Source organism: Amblyraja radiata, chromosome 18, assembly GCF_010909765.2.
Source record: "Amblyraja radiata isolate CabotCenter1 chromosome 18, sAmbRad1.1.pri, whole genome shotgun sequence".
NCBI classification, from domain to species: Eukaryota; Metazoa; Chordata; class Chondrichthyes; order Rajiformes; family Rajidae; genus Amblyraja; species Amblyraja radiata.
Window position 1 is genome coordinate 11,233,023 of NC_045973.1, and position 23,813 is coordinate 11,256,835.

General features: G+C 40.6%; 1 protein-coding gene across 1 annotated transcript in view; it reads right to left on the bottom strand.

Moving 5' to 3' along the window:
- Positions 1-2,282: 2,282 nt before the first annotated feature.
- Positions 2,283-23,813, bottom strand: part of eif4e3 (eukaryotic translation initiation factor 4E family member 3) — a 54,528-nt gene continuing 32,997 nt past the window's right edge. The window contains exons 3-7 of the mRNA XM_033036713.1: positions 9,755-9,849; positions 9,519-9,579; positions 7,960-8,026; positions 6,170-6,325; positions 2,283-4,956 (exon numbers count right to left, since the gene is read on the bottom strand). Coding sequence (XP_032892604.1) covers positions 4,910-4,956; positions 6,170-6,325; positions 7,960-8,026; positions 9,519-9,579; positions 9,755-9,849 — 426 coding nt within the window. The 3' untranslated portion in view covers positions 2,283-4,909. The remainder of the gene's footprint in view (positions 4,957-6,169; positions 6,326-7,959; positions 8,027-9,518; positions 9,580-9,754; positions 9,850-23,813) is intronic.

Sequence of the window (23,813 nt, forward strand, 5' to 3'; positions counted from 1 at the left end):
TTGTCTATACATGTTTAATACATTGGTGACATTACTTGATTTGTGAAAGGAAAGATAATTTTGATAAACCTAAAAGTCCAACTAATTTACACTCATTTCATACTAAACCCATTCTTTATTAAACATTTTCTATCCACATGTGAGGATCATTGACAAGGATACCATTTATTCTCAAATTATACAGATTTCCTACCTCGAATCATTAAAAGAGCGGAGATAGACACAAAATGCTGGAGTAACTCAGCGGGACAGGCAGCATCTCTGGAGGGAAGGAATGGGTGATGTTTCGGGTCGAGACCCTTCTTCAGACTGGTTAGGGTTCAGGGAGACGAGAGATAAGACGATGATGTAGAGAGGTCAATGACTGAAAGATATGCAAAATAAGTAACGATGAAGGAAAAAGGCCGTTTTGTTGGGTGAAAACGAGAAGCTAGCGCGATTTGGGTGGGGGAGGGACAGAGGGAGTGGGAATGCCGGGGCTACCTGAAGTGAGAGAAATCAATATTCATACCACTGGGCGAAATCTCATTAAAAGAGTGGAATTTAATACATTGTTTACAGGGTAATTGCTTATGTTTTGGGGCTGTTGTGATTGTTCGCTGGTGAGACCAAGTGATAAAAGTAACTCTTCCTAAATCTTAAGACCTCCACATTGAAATAGCCACGATCATAAAACTTGTTCCAAATGTACTGGCCATTCTTTGCCAATAATTGTGAACATGGATGGATTCGGATAGCAGACAGGAACGCAAGTTGTGGAAGATTCCCAGCAATTATGGTGGGAAGATTGTCCACTGAATTTGGGGGTGGGGGGGAAACAGACTTTAGAGATACTACTTAGCCCACCAAGACCGCACCGAGCAGCCTAACTAGCATTATCCTAAGTACTAGGGACAATTTACACTTTTTACCTGTCAATTTTTACAAACCTGTACATCTTTGGAGTGTGGGAGGAAACCGGAGTACCCGGAGAAAACCCACGCGGTCACAGGGAGAACGTACAAGGTCCATACAGGCTCCACCCATAATCAGTATCGAACCAGGTCTCTGGTGCTGTAAGGCAACTCTACCGCTGCACCATTGTGTTGCCCAGCAACTTGAATGAAAGGTATGCAGAAGGACAAATCAAAGTCAGCAACAATGATAGCGATGGCACCCACAATGGTCCATCCTGTAGAATTGGTGATAAACGGTGATCCCACAGGTTGGATTCAAAGTGCAATGATCACCTCCAGCCTTCAACTTTGCAGATCATATTGAAGACTTGCTTTTCTTAATTATTCTTTTGTCAAGGCTCAGTTATTTCCCAATCTAGTCACAAAATTAAATGTTACTGATCTAGGCTAATTTCATCAATGTCAGCAGGTGTGGTAAGACTTTGAGAAATAATGAGCTTTGGATAACACAAATCTGGATTTCTTCTTTAAAAGACTGAATATGAAATAGGAGCCCAAGGCCACGAGCATTTTATTCTTCAAGAAAAAGGGATATTGAGGCAAGGCCGACAATGATTTAATTGAATGGCAATCTACGTTCACTGGCTTGTTTGTGTTTTTATATTGGTAATTAATAATTTGTACCTCTATACCCAGAGTTTAGTTTAAAGGTGAAGCATGCCAAACAGCCCCTTCGGCCCATAGTCCACACCAACCAATGATCACATGTACACTAGTTCTACATTGCCCAGAGCATGCAGGATGAAAAACGGTGATCATTTTACAGAAGCCAATTAATCTACAAATCTGCTCCCTTCCACTTAGTCGTCTAATCAAGAAACTCCAAACACAGAACAGAATAGTACAGAAACCGAACCTTTGGCCTTCAATGACTGTGGCAAACATGATGCCATATTAAACTAACCTTCACGACTGGCACACGATCCATATCCGTCTATTCCTTGCATACCAATGTGCCTGTCTCAAATGTCACCATCGTAACCACCTCCATCCTTGTCAGCTGCGGCACAGCTGAAAGTTTAGTGATCGTATTTGATTAAAGACTAAGATACATTTTTTGTGACGCAGCCGTATCATTGCTGCCTGACAACGGATGTCTATAGAATTTGAATATTCTCCCTGTGACCCCAGTGGGTTCTCTGGCTGCTTCGGTTTCCCCTCACATTGCAAAGATGTGCAAAGTTGTAGGTTAAGTGACTTCTGTAAAATTGGCCCCAGTGTGCAGAATAGAACTAACGTAGCGTGGACTCAGTGGGCCAAAGGGTCTGTTTTCACATTGTATCTCTGAACTCAAACCTTTATAAGAAGTCACAGAAAGTGAGAGCATCACAGTTATGCATATTTCTTTTTATTCAATAGATGCCAAATGAACAAGCAAAATTCATAAATGGCATACAGGTACGGCAGTACTAATAGGATTACAAAATATAAATATCAAATCTGTAGCATTTTTGATAACCTTGAGCACACATGGTACCAGCTTTTACATTAATTTAACATAAAAATTCTGCAAATCAGATATAAAAGCAGAAAATGTTGGAACCATTTAGTGGATCAGGCAGCATCTGTGGAGAAAGAAACCATGTTTCAGGTCAAAGATGGTTTTCAACATTGTCTGCTTTTAAATCACCTTTCACACCATCTGTCAGACTCTTAAGTCATATCTTCTGATCCCCATGTTAATGGAATTAAAATATCAATTTATATTTTCATTCTAAACAAATTAATTCTAGAAAAAGTATAAAACAATGCTTTCTAGATACCCACCAATGCTAAATAACACTATCACCTTCTGAATTTATACATAAAAGAAAATAATTTTGGACTTTAATATCATGTATTCTTCAGAACATTGACCATGGATAGTTTAAGCTGACGTGGTGTTGTTACAGTGCAATAGTCAGCTATGATTAATACATTTAAAAAGATCTTTATTTTCCAGTCAGAAGAAAATACAATTTGAAATTCATCAGTTGCTGACCTGATTTGCATTGGATCTGGTCTTAAATACCTAGAGATAGACAATATTTATATCTGGGCATCACAAAACTTCAATTCCTATATGAAAAACAGGTTAAAATAGTACAAAATGCTTTTGTGATCCATTCATTCATGTAAAAAATCAGTTTGTTTTCATATGTACTGAAGTATACACTATTCACAGTTGTGATTTATCAGTTTATCCTGAATGCTATAAAAATAGGTTGTGCTTTAATCCATTTTACATGTGCAGACCTGGGTAGTTGAGGAAAAACAATGCAGACTGGTATTTTGTAGAATCAGTGCTCAAAAAACGACAGCAGGAAAACTGTGGTAATTTTGAAGAATCTTGCTTTGTCACAAGTAAAACATGATTCTTCGTGTATAAATGCACAAAGTCATGATTTGATGCTACGTAATATGGATTATGCAGCACTATAGATTTTTTCTATGGATGTTATACATGTAAAATTAAATTTTAAAATCTAATGTATGGTTCACATTTACAAATATGTTGCTGTTTTTAACTTACAAGGATGCAAGGGGAAAAACATATGGCTACAATGACGATGTTGATTATTTAAATTGAGATTGAAATGCAGTGATTTATAACATGGCTAAAGACATGGGAATTTCATCTTTACAGATAATACAACTTTTGATGATCAGAAATGCATGTGTCTCCACAATATGGGGGTTCAGACAAGCAGAATTCTTGATTTTATTGAACAAATTATTTCATTGTTCAGTAATCATGATGACATGTGGGAAACCCCTATGATCTTTTCAAAATGTTTCATCCTGATGAATAATAATGATCGCATTACGTATCAAGGCAAATCAAAACAGCTTTAGGAGTATGACCGAATTTATACACTGTGGAATTTCCTGTAGTAAACACCCACATTTATACCATATTTTTGTGCAGTTCTTATTTTATCTTGTTTTGCGGTGGCATTTGAAGATTTGGAGCTTTCAGTCCAAAACCCCCCCCCCCCCCCCCCCCCCCCCCCCCCACCCCTTCCCCCCCCCCCCCCAATGCTCTCAAAACAGTATTAGAATTCTTTGGCTCTGTAGTAGTGAAAAACACAATCCCAAATAACACCAATGCATTGACTACAGTAAATACTGCGTCCAGCAAAACCAACTTCTTCATCACATGCTCATTGTGGACAGCTAAATTAGTGTTGAAACCAATAATTTGCAACCATTTCTTAACCAACCACCACTAAGATTTTAGTAAGTGATATACGTAAACTAGCACACGTGCTATTGCTTTAGATTCTTAATTCACTGAGGGCCAGCACTTCCATGTTATGACTTAAATGTGTGCAAAATTACAGTCAATATACGAAGATGTACAATGAAAAAGTGAAGTAGAAAACAAATTATGCACAATTTGCACTACTTTCTGATGGAAACGTGTCTATCAGTGCAAGACAACCACATAACCAAAGTTATGGTGATTTCCATAATAATGCAGTGCAATCAATATTCCAAAAGGAACAAATTATGATCTATTAAGAACACGGCAATGAACCAGATTTGACTTCAACTTGTGTGAATCAACATTTCCTATTTTGATTATTTTTCTTTCAGATTAAGCAGCAGGTCTATTGTGCTCATTAGTAATGCTGTCAAATACAGTACAAACAGTTAAAACATAATTTTCATTCTTAAAACAGGAATGCAGTCAAAAGCAAAAAATAACTTAACATTAAAATAATGAAAATCAAATCAATAGTGGAGAAACACATCTGCCTTTCTTTTTAAACCTAATACAGAAATTATTGCAAGTCACACATTCGCAACAAAAGTGTCAATTTTTCACTTGCTGTTTTTCAGAATTAGTTACCTGATTTTGCTATTTTATCAATGTTCTACTGGAATTCACACGGTGATCAGAGTCCGACACTAATTTTACATAGAATTACAATCTCAACACTTGTAATGAAGTATTTGCTGTGAAATTGCTATGGCTTTGCACGGCCACGTTCGAAAGCATGATGATCCACATGAGCTGTAAAACAAAAACGTGGATAGCAGCATTATTCTAGTTAAATTACATTATGAAACTGTAAGAATTTAAAATGTTAGATTATGTAAGTCACATCATTCAACATTTAAAAAAAAAGTCAATCTCAAATATAAATAGCCTATTAACATTAATCCACAGGAAAAAGACCAGAATTAAATATGTGCACTGAGGAATCAGGTTATATTCGCCTAATGTGTTACATTGTACTCAAGGAACATTGGGGAAATAAATGCCTTTTTATATTTGATGGAAATGTACTTTTTATTTGGTATCTCATTGTTAACAGTAATTGGAATAAGAGGATAAGGGATGTCCCAACTCACAGCAGATTCGAGATGCAATTGGATGAAGAATGAACCTCTTATGAAGGATGAAGTTCTATTTCACAAATAGAATGAGCTACCATTTACAGCTGGAGATCGATTATCATTCAATTTCCTCATATGAACAGTAATACATAAAGCCATTGTAAAAAAAAAGACAATTATTTAGATTGATGGGAACACTGCATAGTTAGATTTTCATGTTTTCAATAGGTTCTTAGGACAGGCAAGGCCTCGGAAATAGTTCCAAGTTCTTGGACTACGCTAAAAGACCTAGTATGATGGAATAGTCACAAATGTAGCTGGGGAAAACATACAAGATAGGTAGTGTAATTTGTAACCTTCGAACACGTATTTTGGTCTGATTTGGTAAATATTTCTTGTGAATCACCCAAAGAACTCAGGATTTTTTCCAAAACACGTTAGAGAACTTTGCTTTAATCAAATTAATTTATTCTTCAATTTATTCTTGGGGTGGGAGTGGTACTGACAATGCATGATAATTCTCCATTCTGTTTGCCCTGATATCTTCACGTCATATACATATCGGAATTATGTATATAAGAAACCTCTGGGTTTAGTTCACAGAGAGGACCAGTACTTCCAGCTTATTTTTAATATTTTATTTTAAAGATACTACAAAATATTTACTGGATACCTTGCTTCACAAATATTTTAAAATTAATCAAATCAGCATTCAAAGATAAATTTAAGATGAAAGTTAAACGGAAAAATGTTGAAGAAAGAAAACCTTGACAGAAGAAAAAAAATTGACGTGAGACACAAATAACTTTTATGTTATAATATAAACTGCAAATTGTTAGGATTGAACCAAAAGCAGAGTTTCATGACATTTTAGACAGAATACTTACGTTTATAAAACACTGCCTTGAAGGTTACTTTTGGGACAAGCTCATAAATCTTTTGTGTAATAGTTACTTCATTTGCCCCAGCAGCATTTACATTCCAAACTTGAACAATGTCTTCACGGTCTCTAACACTGACACTGACACCAACTACCTCATCATCTGTGTAAATAAAGCAATATCTGAAATAAGCAAAGTTATAGAATATATTATTATATTCTAAGTTTGAAAAAAAAACCAAGAAATGTATTGCATGCCGAATATTCAAAATATAATTAAAAATACTTTAGTTTAGTTTAGAGATACAGCACGGAAACAGGCCCTTCAGCCCAGCACTACGCTACACACCAGGGACAATTCATAATCTTTACTGAAGCCAATTAACCTACAAATCGGCACGTCTTTGGAGCGTGGGAAGTAACCAGAGCACCCGGGGAGAACAAACGCGGTCAATGGGAGAATGTGCAATCTCCATACAGACAGCATTCGTAGTCATGATCGAACCTGGGCCTCTGGCGCTGTAAGGCGGCAACTCTACCGCTGCACCACCCAGCTGCCCAGATATGAATATACCCTCATCCAAATTTGTAAACTAATCTCCTATAATGTTGAGCAGTCAAGCGATGGAATGGTTAAGATAAACTTTTTAAGCATCATTGCTATTTTGGTTGAGAATTCATACGATAAGATAATTATTTTTAAATGAAACCGTTTCAGTACCATTGCTGATGGTAACAGAAGTGATATTACCCTGTTAGATGATTGGCGCAGGATACAAAATGGGTACTTTTAAATCATCTGATAAAAATTTAAGTATTAAAAAAAAACAACTTGTATATACACAATACTCTTCACTGGCCACGAGTGAAGATCTAGGAATGAATTTATGGCAGGGGGCAAGAGAAAGGAGGCGACACAGGAGGAAACAGACTGGGGAATAAAATGCTGACAAGAAAGATGACATATCAGAACAGAAAAGCTGGAGGGTAGCAGTGGGATACCCAAGTATGGAACAACAGATGGCAATGGGGTCGACAGCATGTCAGGTATCATTATAAAAGCTAAGTTATGACTAACCTGTTTGCTTTTGTACTTTTGCTGGGTGCTATACAGGGAGCACTCATGGGAGGTTAAAAGGGAGGCAACATTTTTTTTGTACTATGCAATGTTTCTCCTTTGAAAACTGTTGAGGAAGGGGAGTTCATTTTTACCTATCATCATTTAATGATGCTGCTGTACAAGAACCACCACAATGTAGGGTATATCTATGAGAAATGTAGCTTTTATCTTCACAAAAACTCAGAAAATAGACAACAGTAGACAATCATAAAGCTCACTAAAGTAAATAGAGTTGTTACAATGCAAAAATGTGTTTAGGGAAGATCATTTTTATTTTCCTCTCTTCTCGATGTCCATGCACACAGTTTACGATTCACCAGAAACAGGAACTGTGGCCAATTTTCCTTCTAAGATTACATTTTTCCTTGGGTGGATAGGGTGCAGGAGGTAGTGGGTACAATTTTATATGTAACTGCGCACTCCATCAAAAGATTTCTTCCTCGTGTGAAATAATCCAGGAAAATTTGGAAAGGCTGTTCTTTTACACCTTTTTTTTAAATGAAGGTCCTTTTTCAAGGGTCCAAAACCCATCAATTTAAGATGAGGGAAGAGGCAATCTTGTTTTCTAATGAATATACAACACTCAAAATGCATGCTTCTAATCTTGAACAGATTAACACAATCAAAATCATTACAAGTAGCAAAGGTAAGATGGTCACCCATAAACCTGATCTTACCTACAGTGCAGCAATCTACAAACTGTTCACCAATCGTGGCCAGTAATAATTCTTTCCAAACAGCAGGCTGTCACAAGAAAGATAAAGAACTCCTCTTAGGAATGTATTTTTAAATTACCTACTGTTAAGGAAATTACAAATATGGATGCTCAAATACGAAAGATTTAATCATCTAAGCAAAATGAAAATGCAGTCAGAATGAAGCCAAAAATTATTGTTTGCATAAATGCAGAAAAATTGAACTGATAATGTATATTAAATTAAAAAAAATGTATGCACAGCCAATAAAAAACAGCTTTGATAGAATAAAGATTTACTTCTTCAAAGAGTGTTTCACAAATTGTTTTAAAATACTTTACAGTCAATGAGTGTTTAAAAAAATATTTATATTACAATAATAAAAGAAGCAGGATAATGATTTTGTGCACAGCAATCTTTCACAAACTGCTCTAGTGATTAAATTATACTTTTACATGTTATTTTAGAGATAAAGATTCCTTGGCTTGATCAATAAATCCCTTTATTCTCAAATGGCAACATGAGGTTTTTACATCTGCCTCACATCGCGATCGCAGTACAAACCCACCACTGAATTTCCGGCACCCTTGGTTCCAGAGCCGTGCCGGATTATCTGCTTTGTTCAGCTCCTTAAAGCAAATTCAACCAAAAATGTATGCAGACAATACTCCCTGAATGCAAGTTGGAAGATTGCAACTGGGTGCAACCAATATACAAGCCATGCTGACATCAATAAATAAAGCAAAGTATTCCCATGCTTAGATATTTATGTGCAGCATCTAAGTATCTGCTAGGTCAAGTACACTCAACTTTTACCATGGCTTAGATTAGATTAGATTGGATTAGATTCCTTTATTGTCATTCAGACCTTTCGGTCTGAACGAAATGTTGTTTCCCTGCAGTCATACATATAAAAAAAATGACAGTTTCCCACAAGAACAATTTTCTTTCTTGACCTCAGAACATTCTGGATAAAAGTCAATTGTAGACAGCTGGACCCCCGCACAAACATTAAAATGATAAATACCTGAGGTTTTGTGGAATATTTTCTTTGATATGTATTTAGGGGAGGGATAGGAGTCTGGGGGCCCAGGGAAAGGAATTAATTTGCAATAATCAGTTTCCATTCAGCTTTGTATGCCGCAGTGGTAGCCATTTAAATGCATTAGTTGGCATCTCCTATCTCTATTCCATGGGAGCTGCAGAAAAAACCTCTATTTCTGCTTCCAGATAATTCAACTATCCTGTTCCAATTTATCCCTTCTTTAAAATTCCCCTTTCATTTGTGGTTTGCACTATGTGCAAAGCTTTACAAAATTTGTAAAACATCTTAAGCAGAATACACACCTTGTACCGCAGACAAGATCCCTGTTATAATATTTGGTCACGTGTTAAATCTACTCATGGTAAAATGCTATTTAAACTGCCAAGCAACACTCCAAACAGTAGGTGGTGATGCAGAACAAGTTTCAGCAAAGTCTTATTTAAAAATATATATTTTAACTGAGAAGGGTGATTTATTACTTTTCTGAAATGCTTACAGTATGCTCTTTTGAAATTTTCATTTTCCACATTCCTCCTTTGGCATTACTCTCATCTTCCCTATGAAAAATACAACACAAAAAAAATTCACTTTTAAGGCATTGCAATGTTGTATTTGATTAGTGCTCTGAATTGCTTTAGATATTGGTAATGGCATCGGTTTATTGTTGTCAGAATTAAAAACTTTGTTCCATGTGCTAGCCAAACAAATTATTTACTACAACCAATTACCTACCACAGCGGCCGTCTCTCTCCTCTCATTAGGTGGTAACTACAACGCAAAGACAATCTAGTCACTGCAGGGATGTTATTGTAGACACTCCAGAAACTCTGAGGAGACAAAGAAAATATGTTCAAAACAAAATATATTTTGGACAAGAGAAGTATGATATTCAAATTATAAATATTCTACTATTCCAAATATTCAAATGAACACCGCATTTTAATTTCTATTATAAACAAACTACACAAGAATTAAACAAACATTGTCCTATGGAGATACAATAAATGTTGTGATTGATCATCCTTGGACCAAGATTAGACCACATACAAAATGGGGAAAAGTGCAGAAATGGGACGCTTGTCCTCATTGGCAATGTTATTATAGATATTATAGTAGGGACATTGTTCCAACATTACAAAACCATGGTTAAACCAGACAATGTGTTTCAACATTCTAATCAACACACTGCAGGAAGGACATGGCTGCTCTGGAGAGAACGCAGAGGAGATTCACATGCATGTTTGCAATACATTAGATATGGGATAAGATTGGATAAGCTAGGCTTTATTTTCCCTGGAGCAAAGGAGGCTGTGGGGTGACTTGGAGTCAGTGTCATGCAGCATGGAAACAGGCTCTTCGGCCCAACTTGCCCATGCTGACAAAGATGCCCCATCTAAATTAGTCCCACCAATCCATGTTTGGCCATATCCCTCTTCTAAACCATGTGCCTGTCCAAATGGGATTTGGTCCACAAGACATTTACTGCAATCAGGATAAGTTATTATAGTTACTTAGTGGCTTGCTTTCCGTTTGTTCGACAGAGTGCCATTGACTGAAGGCTGATGTTTTAAATAACTGATAACAAAAATCAAAGCTCAACAGCAATGCATTTTTGCTATATTAGCAACCTGAGAATCCACTGATCAACGTCTGTTTATCATCCTGGGGTTTAGAGCTGTAGACTACGTACTACTTGTCACTTGATCGTCCCACAAGTTGCCTGCGTATGTTACTCATGGCAATAAAGCAAAGGAGGTTGTTTACTGTAGACCGTGGGTCCATGGCTGCTTTCAGGTTACACAAGGTCAATATGTGTAATTACGCATGAGCCACAAACAGAACCACATTAAGGGCCTGTCCCACTTGGGCAACATTTTTGGCGTCAGCCTGAAAAGAGGTTGCCACGGCTTTACGCGGGGTGATGCATGTAATGACACGCGGTGTCTCCCTACCGCCGCTGGATTTTGGAATGTTCAAAATCTTTCCGTGACATCTACGTGTCTTATGTCGCACGTTGACGTAGGCTGTCCTGCGGGTGACGCCCGGTCACGACCTCAGCTAATTCATTTTGCGTCATCATACGTCACCATGCGCCATTTGAGCGTCGCACCACGTGATAATGAGGGTATATAAAGCGCCAACTTTCAAAACTTTTTCCACTTGCAATGGAGACCATCAGAAAATGGCACCCAAGGGAAGCAGGGTTCATCAGAAGAGCAAGGCACAACGAAAACCAACCATGCAGGAGAAGACCCAGGTTCAGCAGATTGAGGTCCAGGAGGAGGAGACCATGGAGGTGAACATGGAGGGGGCTCATGGCCACAGCACCACCTCTCAGGGCCACATTTTCTAAAGCTGCTGCTCCTGCTGCTGTTGCCATAGATTGGGATTCCGATTTTGCTGAGGATACTGATGCCTCAGTTGAGATCAAGAAGAAGAGGCAAATGGTGACCAAGCCATATGATTTCAGCAGGGAACAAGGGGGGGACTTGGTAGATTGGTATTAGGCCAACCCTGAGCTGTATGATAAAAACAGCAGACATTTTAGAAACAAAGTACGTGCTGCTTGAGACCAAGGCGAAGGAGTTCCCTGACTGCACTTGTAAGTACACACTTAACTTTGTTGTTTGTCTGCATTTCTGTCATTATAATTACAATCACAATTAAAATTACAATTTGTTCCACACTGATCTTCATTCATTCTATGTTTTAACAGCCGACCAACTGTGCCAATGGTTTAAGAGCCAGAGGACAAGGTACGGCATGCTGTTGCACAGTTTGCACAAGTCTAGCTCTGGCAGTAAATTTGTGACCCAGAGGCAGCAGTGGATAGTCGATAAATGGGCGTTTATAAAGAACCATATCATTTGAGTGGAGTGGAGGCAGAGCACCAAGAAGGTGATTATTTAAAAAAAATATTATGACATTGATAATTTGATTGTAATCTGGCTTGCCACGTCCTGATGGTCTTGAAAATTTGTGATACAAGGAGAAACCACAGCGTGCCATCTCCAGTGAGGATGAGCTTGATCCTCTTGAGGGACCCTCTGGATCCACCACCCCAACAAGTCAGGAGCACAGCAAGAGGAAACAGACCATTGCCATCCCCACTGCAGGCTCCAGCACAACTGCGGCTGAGGAAGAAGAGTCCAGAAAGGCAAGTCAGCGGATGATCAAAGAAGTAAGTGCTTTTGGGTGAATTATCAGCAGATTTCTCACCCTTCCATCCATTTTTCTCCCTCGTTTCCCAAAAAATTACTTACCTGTATCGTACTCTTTTGTTGCAGATCGTGCAACAGGGAAAGGCGACAAGACACCATGAACACCGTGGCACAGCCAAAGACACCACACGAGAGGATGGTTGAAACATTCTCAGCGTTCTTAAGAGGAGATGTTCCACATTCCTGAAAACGAATGGGTTAGCTACTCCATGGAGGCCTTTGCCTTAACAAGGGCCCACAGACTCTCTCAGCCGGTAAAATTTCCTAATCAAAGTTTGTGGAATTTATAAAACGTTTCTTTTAATAATGCTTTTGTATGAATTACTCACTATGAATTCATTGGTGTTGCAGAGTCTGATGCGGCACATGGCATTCATGGGTCACCCACAAATGGGGATGATGGCACCACAACATCAGCATGCTCACCATGTATAATGTGATACCGTTTCTGAATCTGACTCAAGATTATCTGTGACACACAGCTTGTGAAAGGTTGTGATTTAATTGCCTCCCAATTAACATTGATAGGTTTATCCACAGGCAATAACGGGATCACGGCACACGGCATACCCACCGATGGCAAGTTCACCCAACATCAGGGCACCCAGCTCAATGGCACATCAGGCAGCAACAACTTCCACGGACAGTACCTGGCAGCTTCCAAGAAGAGCTTATCAGGGAAACCCAGCTGGACCCCAGGAATACAGCAGCCTGGGTACACCCATACACACACCAGTGACACCAGCATTTCCAGCCAGATTAGAGAGTCGGGACTCAAGTGTGAACTTGAGTCTGAATCTCTCTGATTATTTGGCTGAAGATAGCCAGGGGCAAAGTGCCCATAAAAAATAAAAAAGTACATAAAAGTACAAAGTACATTATTAAGAACATCTGAAATGATGTTCTTTCTAATGTGGTGAAAAAATAAAGATATTTTGCTGACTATTGTTAATTAGAACCTCCACTTGTGGAATTTGTTGGTTTAAAGGAATACCTGCAGTATCCAGAGGGAAAACAAATGAAGCGTGTAATTTAAATGAACTGTGCTCTTCAGCTTTGGTAAACTTCCTTTAAATACAACTGCCTTATAAGTCCATCTGTTTCATGCAACACTTGCAAGGCTGGTACAGTAATGGACGAGGAAGTGCCAACATATTGTGGAAAAAGAAACATCTGATTTTACACCACTTTATTATTCATTGGAGCATGAAAATCTGAAATTCCATGGGAATAAGAAGTATGAATTGCATGTATATAAGTAGCAAGGAATGATATTAAGAGATGGGAAGTTGAACAGATGGTCAAATACAGCATACGCTAAAAGCAGTGTCTTCACTCTGTGTTTTCTAGTATCTTACTGAGTTAATCTGGTATTGCTCAGGATTGTCAATATAGCTTTTAGTCACATTTAATATTGACAAGAAAACACCAACTGAGCAAAAAGAAACAGAATTAAGCATTAGCTTTTTGATTAAAAACTGAAATTAATGGAAGTATTTAGCTGGTCAACAGAGCAACAGACATTATTTCAGGTGACAGGCCGTATCGGATTATCCATTCTTAAAGCACTTGTAAAAGAATGTTCTCACAGTTTAAACTGTCAGATTAGATTGCTAGGTGTTGAAATTAAAGACCCAAACTGTGAAAATGTAATCTTTGCAAATTCTTTCTTGCACAGGAGATTATTAAAGGCAATAAACCTACTTGTCTTGGGCAGTGCAAAGGGAAAGCTAGCTCCTAACATTACAGACTAGGTGATCCCAGCACAATAGTACCACATGCATTAGGTTCAGATTAGGTCTAATGTATATTCTAATAAAACATTTGGGTTCAAGTTGGGCGGTACTGTGCAAGGTAATAGTGGTACTTGACCCAGGTGTACACCAATTGCATAGTATAACTGTGCATGCCCTTTCCCTGATCAATAGCTATGTTTATACACATGGGAAGTATTTTTTTTCCCCTGCGTTTTCAATCATGCCTTTGAGTCAGGCATGGAATAATTGCAAGCATACCGGCTTTACTTTAGATTAGCCGTAGTTATTTTGGATTGTGATCAGGGTTTGACTTTGAGTTTGATCAGACTCTTGATTCATGTTACTCTGCATACCTCCTGATGGAAATGATTATGGAAATACATGGAAAGACAATGATGAGATTTCAATAAGGTTAAACATCCTTACTATTGTTGGAATAATTTACATGAGATGCGAGTGTCAGAATATCTTTATTCACAATTTATGAGAAATACCTTGTCGTTAAGACGAGGACAACAGTCAAGGGACAGACTGTTCTACAGATACAAAGCATAAAACCCTTTAAAATCATTTTTGACAGGGACATATCTGGAATGGGTCACAGTTATTCACACGCTTGGTGATCCAGTATTCTGCTCTTACCCCGACCAACACAGCCTTATCACTAAAAAAAAAACAGACATGTAGGTGTTCAAGTTGTTGACTTCATGGGTCAGTGTGATCAGACATGCTTAGCCTGGCACCGATGAGAAACTTTACTGAAGTACTGTTCAGTTCCCACAGCATGAACTGCTGCCCATGATCATGACAAGATGGAAGAACAGTGCAGTTCCCACAATTCCCACACCATCCTCTGGCATGCAGTGTGGATAGAAAGTCTTAAGACTGCATAAACTTCTATTAAACCTTAGCCTGGTCAAAACTATTCAGCTCCTTTATTACAATATATCACTAAAAATGCATTTTAATTGAACATTCTGTTTTTAAGAGTTTGGGAATGATTATTTCTTCCTATTCTTCTCCCATTTTTGAAAGCTGAACCTATATTATTCACACATCTGTGTTCCCAGTGTGATTAATGGAAGCATTGCAACCAAAATCAAATTTCTTCACCTGCGAACGCCTGTAAAGCGAGGGTGAATGAAACATCGATGTGCCAATACTGCGAGATGTGGGAATTTGTCGACACCATTGATGTAGAAGATCCCTACAGCTGCAGTAAGTGTTTGAGGCTAGAGGAACTCCAGCTCCGCATTGATGAGCTGGAGACCCAACTTCATACGCTGCGGTACATCAGGGAGGGGGAGTATTACCTGGATGTTTTGTGCCAGGGGATGGTCACACCGACCAGTTTAACTAATTCAGTAGGCAGTGAGCAAGGAAAGGAAGGTGTGGCCATAAGCGAGGCAGGTAGGGGGAACCAGGAGGAGATGTGGCAGGAGCCACAGCCCTTGTCCCTGACGAGCATGACCGAGGCTCTTACTCAATGTAAGGACGGGATCAGGGGCTGTGGGAGGGATGAGCAACCTGGCTGCAGCACCGTGGATCAGGAGGCCATTCAAGAGGGGGGAGTTAGAAGAAATGCCGTAGTGATAGGGGATAGTATTATTCGGGGGGTAGATAAGGTTCTCTGCGGCCAGCAGAACATGTCCCGAAGGCTGTGTTGCCTACCCGGTGCTAGGGTTAAGGATATCTCTGCGATGCTGGAGAGAAATTTGCAGAGGGAGGGGGAGGATCCAGTGGTCGTGGTCCATGTGGGGACCAATGACATAGGAAGGACGAGGAAGGAGGATCTGCTGAAGGAGTTTGAGCAGTTAGGGAATAAATTAAAAAGCAGAACCTCGAGGGTACTGATCTCCGGATTGCTACCTGAGCCACGGGCCAAATCGGCGAGGGTACGTAAAATTAAAAAGCTAAATGCGTGGCTCAAAGACTGGTGTGGGAATAATGGGTTTGGTTTCTTGGGCCACTGGCACCAGTACTGGGACAGGGGGGATCTGTTCTGTAAGGACGGACTTCACCTGAACGGTGCTGGGACTGGGGTCCTGGCAAATCATATAACTAGGGCAGTAGAGAGGTCTTTAAACTAAGTAGCGGGGGGGAGGTATCAAGGGGGGTAATAACGGCAGGGGTAGAGGAAATAGAGCAGGGTATCAGTGGGGAAGCGGAAATTCAAAATGTGACAGGAGACAGAATTTGTGAAGATAAAGATCTAGATGTAAAAGGGGCAAAAACGGAAAGGAAGGGTAGTAAAAATCATCTGAAAGTGCTTTATCTAAATGCACGGAGTATTCGTAATAAGATAAATGAATTAACGGTGCAATTAAGTATATATAGTTATGATATCGTGGCCATTACGGAGACATGGCTGCAAGGAGATCAGGACTGGGAGTTAAATATAGAGGGGTACTCGACAATTAGGAAAGATAGACAGGAAAGAAAGGGAGGAGGGGTGGCCCTTTTAATAAGGGAGGGAATAACGGCAATAGAGAGGAAGGATATTGCGTTGAAGGATCAGGATAGTGAAACAGCTTGGGTACAGATAGAGAATAATAAGGGGAAAAAAACACTAGTGGGTGTAATTTATAGACCTCCAAATAGCTGTGACGCTGTTAGTCAGAACATAAATCTGCAAATAGTTGACGCATGTAAAAAGGGAACTGCTGTAATCATGGGGGACTTCAATTTTCATATTAATTGGGCAAACCAAACTGGGCAGGGTAGACTAGAGGAAGAGTTTATAGAATGTATTAGAGACGGGTTCCTAGAACAGTATGTCACCGAACCGACAAGGGGGGAGGCAATCTTGGATCTGGTCCTGTGTAATGAAGCAGGATTAATTAAAAATGTCATAGTTAGGGACTCGTTGGGAACAAGTGACCACAATATGGTCGAATTCCATATTCAAATAGAAGGGGAGCAGGTTGAAACTCAGGCTAGGGTGCTTAGTCTAAATAAGGGGGATTATGAAGGTATGAGGACTGAGCTGATCAAAGTTGACTGGGATAGCAGACTCAAGAATAAGACGGTACATGAGCAGTGGTGTACGTTTAAGGGTATACTGTATAACCTTCAAGAAAAATTTATTCCTATGAAGAAAAAAAGGGGTAAGGGTAAGAACAGTCAGCCATGGCTCAGTAAAACTATAAAGGATAGTATTCGGCTGAAGGCAAGGGCATATAAGGTAGCCAGAGATAGTGAGAGGGTAGAGGATTGGGAAGCATTTAAAGGTCAGCAAAAAATAACTAAGAGATTAATTAAGACGGGGAAAATAGACTATGAAAGGAATTTAGCGAACAACATAAAAACTAATAGTAAGAGTTTTTATAGCTATATAAAAAGAAAAAGGGTGGCTAAGGTGAACGTTGGTCCATTGGAGGGTGAGACTGGAGAGTTGTTGGTGGGGAACATGGAAATGGCAAAGGCATTAAACGAGTATTTTGTATCAGTCTTCACCATAGAAGACACAAAAAATATTCCAACGCTGGATAAACAGGGGGCGGTAGGAATGGAGGAGCTAAATACTATTAAGATCACCAAGGAGGTGGTATTAGGGAAATTAATGAGACTGAAGGAGGATAAATCCCCTGGGCCTGATGGATTACATCCAAGGGTCTTGAGGGAGATAGCGGTGGGGATTGTGGATGCATTGGTGATAATTTTCCAAAACTCCCTGGAGGCAGGAACGGTCCCAGTGGATTGGAAAATGGCCAATGTAACACCTATATTTAAAAAAGGAAGTAAACAGAAGGCGGGTAACTATAGACCGGTTAGTCTAACATCGGTGGTGGGTAAAATGTTAGAGACAATTATTAAAGAAACACTAACGGGGCACTTGGATAAACATGACTTCATCGGACAGAACCAGCATGGTTTTGTGAAGGGGAAGTCCTGTTTAACGAATCTGCTCGAATTCTTTGAGGAAGTAACAACCCGGGTGGATAAAGGGGAACCGGTGGATGTGGTATACTTGGACTTCCAAAAGGCTTTTGACAAGGTGCCACATAAGAGACTATTGCTAAAAATAAAAAATTATGGGATTGGGGGTAATATATTAGCATGGGTAGAGGATTGGCTAACAAATAGGAAGCAGAGAGTGGGGATAAATGGTTCATACTCGGGATGGCAACCGGTAACTAGCGGGGTTCCGCAAGGGTCGGTGCTGGGACCCCAGTTGTTCACAATTTATATAAATGATTTGGAGGAGGGAACCAAGTGTAATATATCAAAATTTGCGGACGATACAAAAATGGGAGGAAAAGTAGGGGATGAGGAGGATAGGAAGAGTCTGCAAAAGGATATAGATAAGCTAGGTGAGTGGGCAACAACTTGGCAGATGAAATTTAATACTAATAAATGTGAAGTCATTCACTTTGGGAAAAAAAATGATAGGGCAAGTTATTTTCTAAATGAGGAGGAGCTGCGTTGTAATGCAACGCAAAGGGATCTAGGGGTATTAGTACATGAATCACTAAAAGTTAGTATGCAGGTGCAGCAAGCAATCAGGAAGGCCAATGGAGTTTTGGCCTTTATTGCTAGGGGGATTGAGTATAAAAACACGGAGGTCTTGCTGCAGCTGTACACAGTATTAGTGAGACCACATTTGGAATACTGTGTACAGTTCTGGGGTCCATACTTAAGAAAGGATGTACTAGCCCTGGAGGCAGTGCAGCGAAGGTTTACAAGATTAATTCCTGCAATGAGGGGATTGACATATGAGGAAAGGTTAAGTAGGCTGGAACTCTACTCTTTGGAGTTTAGAAGAATGAGAGGCGATCTCATTGAAACATATAAGATCGTGAGGGGCCTTGATCGGGTGGATGCACCGAGGATGTTCCCAATGATCGGGGAAACTAGAACTAGGGGACATAGTTGCAGAATAAGGGGGGGCTCTTTTAAAACTGAGATGAGGAAGAACTTCTTCACCCAGAGGGTGGTTAATTTATGGAATTCACTGCCCCAGGGAGCAGTGGAAGCAGAAACTTTAAATATATTTAAGACTAAAATAGATGGTTTTTTAGCTGCCAAGGGGATAAGGGGCTACGGGGAGAGGGCAGGGATATGGACCTAGGTATGGTTAGTATAGTAAGACCTGAGTGATCTCCTGGACAAGTGTCGATCGCCTGGATTGGGGTCGGAGAGGAATTTCCCGGATTTTTTTCCCGAATTGGACCTGGGTTTTTAATCCGGTTTTTTGCCTCCCCCAGGAGATCGCGAGGTTCTTGGGGTGGAGAGGGGTGATAGCGGTATAAAGGGGAGGGTAGTGTCTTGTGTTCTGTGTCTTGTGTCTGCTGTTTGTGGGTAAGTGTGTCTGTTTAGTGTTCAGCCATGAGCGAATGGCGGTGCGGGCTCGACGGACCTGGTGGTCTACTCTCGCACCTACTTTCTATGTTTCTATGTTTCTATCGATCATAAGATAGGTGTGGGAACCCAAGCCGATATTATTTTGTGTTCGTGGCTCAAGATACAATTTAACTTTCCAATGCAGCCTCAGGTAGAATCCGAAAAAATCCACACAAGAATTTTGTGAATCCTTTATTGAATGTTTATGTTTAGGTTGAACTGTTTTTTAGAAACCTAGATATGCAGCAGATGGCCTGAAGCATCATATTCCATCAAAGTGGATGATGCCGATTAGACTGATCAATTAACAGCGCAGGTTCACAAAGACTCCCAAATATTTTGCTATAATTGCAGTTTCTTCCATTAGCCAGACAATAAGCAGATGTCCATTTTTTTGATGAATGTCAATTATCAAGTCCAATTTTATCAAAAATCAAACAACAAAACACAGGCAGTTGACTGATACTACATGACTCAGATGCCAGATCAGTCATCACTGACATTCTTCAGCAGCCAATTGGTTGTTAAGCTCAACATTCGAATTAAAAAAAATATTACCACATCTAACCATTAAAATTGATGAAACTGTACAAACAATGAAACTGCTAGGCCTTGATGTGCAGAATAAATTATAAATAACTGTTCGTAATTATCAAAATTATGGATTGCTGTCCTTATCTGTGAAGCATTCACATAGTTAATATTTAAATGCATTCCCTTAAACTAAGATATACTGATGCTAAAGAAACCATTCCAGCTTGAAGAAAATCACTAACATTGCACGTCTTATAATTATACCGTATATTGATGGAATATTAAAAATTCTACTGTTTGATTTATTAGCTCAGGTATACTGAGCACATTTGTACCAATTTCACAAAATATACCAAATGGCTAGTTATATACAAGACAATTTTTGAACATTCAAACAACGCCTGATATCTTTTATTTTAAGTTTAGTTTGGTTTAGAGATACAGCGCGGAAACAGGCCCTTCAGCCTACTGAGTCTGTGCCAACCAGTGATCCCCCCACACACTAACACTATCCTGCACACACAACGATTGTCACTTAACTTAATTTATGTAAAGCACTTTGGTGTCAATGCGAGTTGACTTAAAACGTGCTATATAAATAAAACTTACTTACTTACTTACTAACCTACAAATCTGTGCATCTTTGGAGTGTGGGGGGAAACCGGAGAAAACCTATGCAGGTCACGGAGAGAACCTACAAACACCATACAGACAGCACCTGTAGTCAGGATTGAACACAAGTCTCTGGCGTGGTAAGGCAGCAACTCTACCACTGTGCCCACGTGCCATGCCTGTTTGAATGTTGCTGCACCTCTCATTCACCATCTCAAGAATAATTTGAATTACTGCGCTGGTTGAAAGTCTACAAAGTCTAGGTCTCACGGACCAGGTTGATTTACCAGAATGTGAAGGGATGCCCCCTCTAAATCCTGCCACCTCCAGCCTCTCAACTCACCTTTCCTGCAATTAATCAATTCTCAGTGAGTGTAGAAGTTATGTATCCAATGATCACTCATTCTAATAGAATCTATGCAGCACATGGATCAATGTAATCAAACTAATATCTGCAGGTAGTTTGGCAGCCTCTTTTGGGTAGAGGGCAGAACTTCAGTTGAAAATTAAGATCAAATGAACCATCCTTTGATCAGATGTAATCAACTATCAGCAGGCCACTCATGAAATCTTGTTGTTTACAGTATCTATTGTTCAAATTACATTTTAATAAGTGAGCTACCAGTAGTTAATATATATTTTAATTGCAAATTAGATTTTTCAGCAATCAGTATATTGTTGGACAGGAACCAATTTATTCAATGAAATCTAGGAAACATGATCATTAATAAGTATCAAAGTCTTTCTTAAAATTTAATTTGTCATATTGCATTTATGTTGTGCCTAAATGTCTGTAGATTAATTGTTTAATAATTAAACAGCATCTTCATTGTACGCATCAAAATAAATAAATAGATTGCAAAAAATTGATCAGCTCAGCAGTTTTTTGCCATTCAGGTGTTATACCTCATAATAAATTGCAGCTTAATATTGTGCCATCTGATGGAAAATGTCATGAACTGCAGGTCCAACATTCCAGTGTTAAAAGTGCTAGACTTCTGAGTAAACACCGTGAACACATGGAAGTTTGGGACTTATTAACAGATTGGAAGACTTCATCTTTTTAAAACATTATTTTGCTTTAAGGTATTTTAGTTAACTTCTTAAAAATCAAATGCCATGTTTAACAGCTTTGGAATCTCTCAAATGTCAACGATTTAAAAGATGTTAAAAACAATTACAAGTTGACAAAGCCCTGACCCCAGCTTTGCCTCCTGTCAAGGATGTTTGGGTGCTGGGGGATCCTCATAGCACCGCCAATGGTTTGGCACATACTCAGACCAGGCCTTTGAACTTCAAGATGTGTTAAAACGTTTGGCAGGTTTACCGTATCTAGAAAATGCACGTTTGGTCTTGAGATGGGGAATGGGTGAGATTCTGGGTAATCAATCAGCCCACAAGATCTGGCTCAGTGAATTCAGCAATCAATTTTCTATCAAAACTTAAGTTTAAAAAAAAATCCATATTTGATGAGAACTCGTGTTTAAGGAGTGCTCGAACACAAAGAGCTGAAGTAACTCATCGGGCCAGGCAGCACCACCGAACACATGGACGGGTGAGATTTCGGGTTGGGACCCTTCTTCAGATTGATTGCAATGGGGGAGAGAAAGCTGAAAAGTGTGGACAGGACAAAGCCTGGCAGATACAGGCAAAGGGTGTTTTTTGATTGTCAGATGGGTGGATGAAAAGGAGACAACAGGGGACTAAAGGATACAAAGGGGTGTTGATAAGGAGAGAACAGGAGTGAAAATGGAGTCAAATGTTGTTAGAATGAGAGATAGATGGCCCTCCCGCTGGCTTTGCATTTCACCCCTCTTCTCTCCTTATCGCACTCTTGTGCTTCTTTAGATTGATACTGAGAGTTATACAGTATTAAAACAGGCCCTTGGACCCAACTCGTCCATGCCGACTAAGATGCCCATCTAAGCTAGTCCAATTTGCCAGACATTAGCCCTCTAAACCAGGGGTCGGCAACCTTGTTCTGCATAGGGGCCAAGACGCATGTCTGTGAAAGGATGGCGGGCCACATCTACCACGTGTTCACATAGATCCCACCCCTATCCCATCTGGATGGCAGGCATCAAATCACGTGTTCACACAGATCCCGCCCCTTCGAGGACGCCACCCGGAGCACTGCCCTTAGTTACGGGTGCTCACGAACACGGCGTACCTCTGGTCCATTGCTTTGGCTCTGTCCTGAAGGCGGTGGCTCAGGTACTCACTCTCACTCGTCCCCGGCATATTGACAACCGCGATCCCGACAGTGAAGCCCAGACACAGAAGGTGCAAGGCCGTACCGGTGGCTTTGCGCAGGATGCGGTACAGCCAGAGCTCGGCCCCGCGGCGGCTGCACAATTTTGTGTCCTTGCGTCCCCGTGCCTCGAGCCCGGGAGGTACCGCCGGCAATGAAGGAAGTCTGCGGGTCGGATGACTACGAAAAAAAAGTCCGCCTGTGGGCAGGATGATTTCGGGTTACGGGCCGCAGGTTGCCGACCCCTGCTCTAAACCTTTCCTATCCATGTACCCGTGCCAGTGTCTTTTAAATGCTGTCACAGTAACAGTCTCAACTATCCCAACTAGCAGCTTGTTCCATATACCCTCCACCCATGAATCACCATTTCATCTGTAGGGGGCGCTGCTCTGGCAGCAGCCATGTCATGCAGCTCGTCAGTTTTTCAACCTTTTTTTTATTTGTTTTAGTATGTTTTAAAGTCTGTATTTAATGTTTCTTTGTGTGTTTTATGTGGGGGGTGGTGTGGGGGGGTGAGGGGGAAACCGCTCCATGGAGAGGCGACTTTTTCCAGGTCGCCTCCCCCGTGGCCAAACATCAAGGATCGACGCGGCCTTTCCCGGAGACACGCCCGGGGCTTCAGCGGCGGGCGCAGCGTGGACTCTCGTTGTGGAGCGGGTGAGCCCTCGCTGGGGCTCGCTAGAGGGGAGCGCTCCGTTTCGCTGACCCGGGGCAGCCGGCAGCCTGAAGTCGCAGCCTGAAGCCGCGGTCTGCAGAGCTCCAGCTGGTGCGGCGTCTACAGCCCGGGATCTCACGTTGGGGACCCGGGGGAAGAAGAAGCCATCACTGCCGGCCCGTGGCCGACTTCTACCGTGGGGCTGGCATGGACTTACCATCACCCCTGGAGGGGAGCTTCGACCGCCGGCCCTGCAGTCTACGGTGCTTCTGGCTGCGGCGGGGACTTTAAATCTTGACCGCCGGCCTGCGGCCTACAACAACTTAAAGCCGCGGTCTCCGGTGAGGAAGAGCCAATCCTGGACTGACTCTGGACTCTGGTCCTGACCACGGGGGGGAAATGGAGGAGGACTGGCCAA